The following is a 7,311-nucleotide window of genomic DNA, read 5'->3' as shown; positions in this document are numbered from 1 at the left end:
ATGAAAAAGTTGATTTATTTCAGTAATTCCATTCAAAAAGTGAAACTTTTATATTATATTCATTCATTACACACAGACTGATATATTTCAAATGTTTTTTTCTTTTAATGTTGATGATTATAACTGACAACTAATGAAAACCCCAAATTCAGTATCTCAGAAAATTAGAATATTGTGACAAGGTACAATATTGAAGACACCTGGTGCCACACTCTAATCAGCTAATTAACTCAAAACACCTGCAAAGGCCTTTAAATGGTCTCTCAGTCTAGTTCTGTAGGCTACACAATCATGGGGAAGACTGCTGACTTGACAGTTGTCCAAAAGACGACCATTGACACCTTGCACAAGGAGGGCAAGACACAAAAGGTCATTGCTAAAGAGGCTGGCTGTTCACAGAGCTCTGTGTCCAAGCACATTAATAGAGAGGTGAAGGGAAGGAAAAGATGTGGTAGAAAAAAGTGTACAAGCAATAGGGATAACCGCACCCTGGAGAGGATTGTGAAACAAAACCCATTCAAAAATGTGGGGGAGATTCACAAAGCGTGGACTGCAGCTGGAGTCAGTGCTTCAAGAACCACCACGCACAGACGTATGCAAGACATGGGTTTCAGCTGTCGCATTCCTTGTGTCAAGCCACTCTTGAACAAGAGACAGCGTCAGAAGCGTCTTGCCTGGGCTAAAGACAAAAAGGACTGCTGAGTGGTCCAAAGTTGTTCTCTGATGAAAGTAAATTTTGCATTACCTTTGGAAATCAAGGTCCCAGAGTCTGGAGGAAGAGAGGAGAGGCACAGAATCCACGTTGCTTGAGGTCCAGTGTAAAGTTTCCACAGTCAGTGATGGTTTGGAGTGTCATGTCATCTGCTGGTGTTGGTCCACTGTGTTTTCTGAGGTCCAAGGTCAACGCAGCCGTCTACCAGGAAGTTTTAGAGCACGTCATGCTTCCTGCGGCTGACCAACTTTATGGAGATGCAGATTTCATTTTCCAACAGGACTTGGCACCTGCACACAGTGCCAAAGCTACCAGTACCTGGTTTAAGGACCATGGTATCCCTGTTCTTAATTCACCAGCAAACTCGCCTGACCTTAACCCCATAGAAAATCTATGGGGTATTGTGAAGAGGAAGATGCGATACGCCAGACCCAACAATTCAGAAGAGCTGAAGGTCACTATCAGAGCAGCCTGGGCTCTCATAACACCTGAGCAGTGCCACAGACTGATGGACTCCATGCCACGCCGCATTGCTGCAGTAATCCAGGCAAAAGGAGCCCCAACTAAGTATTGAGTGCTGTACATGCTCATACTTTTCATCTTCATACTTTTCAGTTGGCCAACATTTCTAAAAATCCTTTTTTTGTATTGGTCTTAAGTAATATTCTAATTTTCTGAGATACTGAATTTGGGGTTTTCATTAGTTGTCAGTTATAATCATCAACATTAAAAGAAATAAACATTTGAAATATATCAGTCTATATATATATATATATATATATATATACGTGTATGTATATATATATATATATATATATATATATATATATATAAAGAAGTTAAGGATTAAATAACAGAGAAGAACTAATCTTGAAAAGAATACAAGACATGTGAAGGGTTGCCAGTAAAACCCTGCATCAAACTACATCTTGTGGATTTTGCTTTAAAAATTAGTTTTATTTGATTTAAGAAGTCTGGATGTGCCTTCTGTAACAGAATTTTATCAAATGCAGTTTCAAATTATACCATATATCAGAAAAAAAACACAAGAAAACACATATTTCTTCAGAAACTTCTCCTTTTTTATTCCAAGAAAAAAAGAGCTTTCATTCCAAACAGGAAAATAAAATACAACAAGCTTATATTAATCAGGTATTAAGATGATAAAGTATGACATTTTTATATCTGTTTTTTAAATTTTCCCATGTATTTTTTCTTTGATTAATTATGTTGGTTTAAACATGCATCTAAACAAGTCCAATCTTGGTGTCAGTGGCAAAAAAAAAAAGCAAGGTAGTGGCGAGGAAAGTTTTACAGTGACGGTCATTATTATGGATGGGTGATTAGAACATGGCATGTGAGGGACAGTGAGAGGGGAAATGGGTTTTGCATGATGATGAGAGGATGATTTGATTGATCCCCGTGTTTTTGGCCTCCTCCAGCAGTGTGAGGGGCTCAGAGCGCACCTGCGTCCCTTTATCAACTGCTGTCTGGAGACGGTTCCCTATGCATGGCGTTCTTCTTCATGCTGTCGAGGTACTCCTGTTGTGACACGGCCAGGACAGAGGCCAAAATCTCGTCGTCCTCCCAATCTGTCAAACCTTCAGCAAAGAGATGCAGAAAAAGCTTTAACAAAAGTGCAGAACTGAGAACGGCGACAAAAAGTTAACAAGGCGTGTGGTTTTGACGACAAGCCCACACGTCGACCATAATTTCCTTTATTAACTAGCTGTGTGTTTAACTTCCTGCTAAGACTGCGAGCTGAGAGAAGTCACAAAAACAAGTTCATCTGGGGTAAAATATGTTATCATACCATTAATCATTTTCCCTTTTGCATCACTTCTCAGTCTTAAACACCCACCTGAACATTAAATGGGTAGATTTGTATGCATTTTAAAAGTGGAAAATGCTGTTTAATGCCTGAGCTCTTTAAGAAAAGAATATATTGCCCCTTCAAAACAAATTATAACAAAAAGAAGCAGAAGACACACTGGAAAATATAAAATGTAATAAATCGTAAATATGGTCCAGTGTGTTTAAACGAACCACAAATTATCTTTTTTTTTTTTTTATCTTTTTTTTAGTTGATTACTAAACTATTTATATGATTTTCTTTTATACTTTAAAGATGTAAAGTGTGTCGAGAAGCATTAAAGGGAACTACACATGTCCTAATATAAAATAAAACATCTGATTTCAATACTTTGTTTGTTTATTAGGATTTTTATGTCATGTTTTAGAGTCATGGACAATTTAGTGTCTCCAATTTACCTCACTTGCATGTCTTTGGACTGTGGGAGGAAACCGGAGCTCCCAGAGTAAACCCACGCAGACACGGGGAGAACATGCAAACTCCACACAGAAAGGACCCGGACCGCCCCACCTGGGGATCGAACTACCCACAGTGCTACCCACTTAGCCACCGTGCTGCCCGATTTCAATACTTAATGAAATGACTCTCTAATCCAATTGATCTTAAAGTCAAAGGCATGCCACTAATATGATATTAGGACACTTTTTATTTGCATTTTTGTTCATTTAGATTTTGGTCCATTTAAGCATGTGTGAAAGCAGCTTTCAGGCCTGAGTGCAGCTCATGGCATTACATTTTGGTTCACAAAAAATGGGGATCTGGGATTAACCTCAAATAACCCCCTGATCACATGTGCATGCTGTGTTCAATTTAACCATGAACCACTTTAAAGGTTGGAAATCGAGTAGAATCAAGTAAGGCGATTGGCAGAACTGTCATAATTACATTTTCGGCATTAAGCAAACAGAGTGACTTACAACTGTGGGTAAATACAACGCAAGCAATTGAGGCTTAAGGGTCTTGCCCAGGGGCCCAAGTAACCCAACAACAGCAACATTCTGATCACTGCTCTAGCAACCTAGCAACTGTGCTACTACTGCTCGCTCTATGGTCACATTACATTCAGAGTAAACTTTGAGTCACAACTAAAAACTAGAGCTGCGTCCGGAATCGCATACTTAGAGAGTACGTACTAGATTGGAGGAAGTATGCACTACTCTGCCGGTAAAAAAGTACATACTTTCAGTACAGAAGCATGCAGTATGCACACAACACCGCTACGCACTACATCCGCCATCTTTCCAACGTCAAGTGATGACGTGGGACGTGATGACGTAATATCACCATGGTTACAGACTCATTACAAACCCCACTCGCCAAACTTTTGGATATTTATCGTGTTTTTGTTATTAATTCGTCTTTAAAATGTTTTATTTTATTTATCTTACTTACACTTGTAAACAGAGGACCGCTATCTTTCTTGTTTCTTATTACGCTTCGAACGCCTACGCAGCTCCAGTTGCATTATGGGATACATTAACAGACCGAAAGTGTGCATCGCTTGCATACTCAAACATGGCTGCCCAATAAGTAGGTCATCCGGGTACTTCTCGCGTACCTCTTTGTGTATACTGTTTATTCGGACATACTAACCGCTCTCGCGTATTCATTTCGCGTACTATTGAGTATGGAAGTATGCGATTCCGGACGCAGCTTAGGACACTCTGGGAATCAAAAATGGCATTTTGCGTGCTGTAATGTGTAAGAATTGCTACAAAAGTATTGTTTTTTGGTCATTAACATGCTACTCAGGAGCATTCCTGGTGTATAGCCCACCACTGCAAAAAATCCAAATAAAAAAAGTGTTTTTTTATTAACAAAAATTTGCAATATTTGTTTTAGTGGAAAAAGCTAAATTTTTACTTTCTTATCTACGATTCAAGATTGGACTTGAGCTGAAAATTGAGCTTCAGCGATTAGACTTGGGCGCATTTTACATGCTATGACGTGTGTAAAATGGCTATGTAAATAAAAGTTTCTTCAACGTTAAATGTTACGCAAACTACGCCCGGCAGCTTACTGAAAAACCTGTTTACTTTTAATTCATTCATTCTGAAAGTCTAGAGAAGTTTACTTATACACTCTCAAACAGATCTGTCAGTGAAAAGCTTTGCGTTAGAGTTAACCTATGAATGGATAGCACAAAACCTCAGAGAAAGTGCAAGCAACCGCAATGTTTCTAATGTATTGATCCAATAAGAACAGCTGCAGTAAGACTGAAGTCATCATCTTTACACACTTATAAACGGTTTTGACTGTCAGACTTTGACGCATGCTGCTATGACGTATGTAAAAGGCTATGTAAATAATCCACAGCCTACTGCAGTTCATCAAGTGGGTTGAACGTAATTGCTATTTCCCACTTCTGTAGTGGATTTGCAGTTCCAATTCCACAGGCAAGTTATTTGGCAGTGTTTAGGATTTTTTTTAACATCAATTGTATACTATGTGGCCAAAAGTATATATACACCAATAAGCCATAACATTAAAACCATCTTCTTGTTTCTACACACACTGTCCATTTTACCGGCTTCTCTTACCATATAGAAGCACTTTGTAGATCTACAATTACTGACTGTAGTCCATCTGTTTCTCTGCATGCTTTGTTAGACCCCTTTCATGCTGTTCTTCAATGGTCATTATTTGGGTGGTGGATTCTCAGCACTGCAGTGACACTGACATGGTGGTGGTGTGTTAGTGTGTGTTGTGCTGGTATGAGTGGATCAGACACAGCGGCGCTACTGGAGTTTTTAAACACCTCACTGTCACTGCTGGACTGAGAATAGTCCACCAACCAAAAATATCCAGCCAACAGCACCCCGTGGGCAGCATCCTGTGACCACTGATGAAGGTCTTGCAGATGACCAACTCAAACAGCAGCAATAGATGAGCGATCGTCTCTGACTTTACATCTACAAGGTGGACCAACTAGGTAGGAGTGGACACGGTATTTAAAAACTCCAGCAGCACTGCTGTGTCTGATCCACTCATACCAGCACAAAACACACTAACACACCACCCACCACCATGTCAGTGTCACTGCAGTGCTGAGAATGATCCACCACCCAAATAATACCTGCTCTGTAGTTGTCCTGTGGGGGTCCTGACCACTGAAGAACAGGGTGAAAGCAGGCTTAAAAAGTATGTAGAGAAACAGATGGACTACAGTCAGTAATTGTAGAACTACAAATTGCTTCTATATGGTAAGTGATAAAAGCTGATAAAATTGACAGTGAGTGTAGAAACAAGCAGGTAGTTTTAATGTTAGGACTGATCAGTGTATATTTAAGGCCCTACCTAATTCACAGCCATGATAATCGTGTTAAGGACCGTGAAATGAGCCGTTTCCTGTGTAATATGCAATTTGCTGTGAAACTCAAACTTAAATCATTGTGTCTAAACACAATTATTGTAGTATTTGAGACAGATTTTTGGCCCTCAGTAAGTCACATGAACACGAAACTGGTACGCTGATCTACGTTAGCACATAAAGTCCTGGACATCATTCCACCATAAATACATGCTGATGTGTTTTACCGAAAGCAGTGGGCGACATGTCCTGCATGATGGCACGGTAGCCCAGGGACACCAGCGAGGAAGAGGTGGGTCTGTCTGCTCCAACACAGGCCTGGTTACTGGGTCCTGCACACCATAACACAAATACCACAAATCTGATTACACTCTTTCAATAATGTTGTTTCAGAGGCTGTACTCAGTGTGCTGTACATTTCCTGAGTACATTTAAATGGTACCTAATTCGTCACCTGAAGTGCCCGTTCTGTACAATTCAGCACGTTCCCTGGCTTTATACGCTCCATTCAACTCATGAAAGGCTGGATTGTTAGCTGGTCAGCAGAATTAGGTGTGTTTAACCATTTGATGCACAAAAGTGACCCAACTGAGTTTTTATTTTCTACATCTTTGTAATAAATTAATTTCATCATTCAAGCTTCCATGAATTCCTAGATTAACTTGTTTTTGATCATCACAAATCCTTATTTCAGTTTTATATTTTTTACTTTTTTTTTTATAAAAAACTGATCTTTTGAAAGACAACCAAAGATTAGGCTCTTGAATCTTGAATATGTCCAATACTATTTGCTTGCTAGCTGTTTACATATTCTAGTATAGATAGATTTTATTAGCTAAGACAGCAAATACATGAATAACTGACAAATGTGCATATGAAAATATTCTTGAATGGATGAATATGGGTCATTTTGACCCATGTTGTGCATTAGAAGGGGTTTGCTTAGCTTGTGCATCAAAGGGTTAAGCACCGGAAACACTGGGATACACCAAGTTTGGAAAAACACTGCTTTGAATTCACGTAACATTTACATATCTTTTGCACAACAAATAAGGAACACACAAGGTGTACCCTGCTCTAGAGGGTTAAAAGTTCACACTGTCTGGTGTTTCCCTGCTCAGAAACAGTTGAATATGTGCATAATGAGCAAACCAATAAGTGAAAGAAACTAAAATTGGTTCTATAGAACAATACGCAAAGAACACAAGCATCTTCACATGTTTCTCTTAAATTCATAAACACAGCTTCACCAGCTTAGAACAACATGAAATTCTGTTTATTTATTTAAATGTTTTACGCCGTGTTTATCCAATGGTAAAATTCACGGCAGGAGGCGTAGTACATTTTAATATCAGTCTATATTCCTGTCAAACTTTGTTTTAGTGTGCTGTTTTTTTTTTTTTTTTTTTTTTTAAA

At 39.0% G+C, this 7,311-nt stretch overlaps 1 protein-coding gene across 1 annotated transcript in view; it reads right to left on the bottom strand.

Moving 5' to 3' along the window:
* Positions 1 to 1,772: 1,772 nt before the first annotated feature.
* otud5a (OTU deubiquitinase 5a) overlaps positions 1,773 to 7,311 on the bottom strand; it is a 103,140-nt gene continuing 97,601 nt past the window's right edge. Inside the window, exons 8-9 of the mRNA XM_062998585.1 lie at positions 6,123 to 6,227; positions 1,773 to 2,313 (exon numbers count right to left, since the gene is read on the bottom strand). Coding sequence (XP_062854655.1) covers positions 2,192 to 2,313; positions 6,123 to 6,227 — 227 coding nt within the window. The 3' untranslated portion in view covers positions 1,773 to 2,191. The remainder of the gene's footprint in view (positions 2,314 to 6,122; positions 6,228 to 7,311) is intronic.

This window comes from Trichomycterus rosablanca, chromosome 7, assembly GCF_030014385.1.
Source record: "Trichomycterus rosablanca isolate fTriRos1 chromosome 7, fTriRos1.hap1, whole genome shotgun sequence".
Taxonomy (NCBI): domain Eukaryota; kingdom Metazoa; phylum Chordata; class Actinopteri; order Siluriformes; family Trichomycteridae; genus Trichomycterus; species Trichomycterus rosablanca.
The sequence above is the reverse complement of the archived record's forward strand: the minus strand, read 5'-3'. Positions and strand labels throughout refer to the sequence as shown.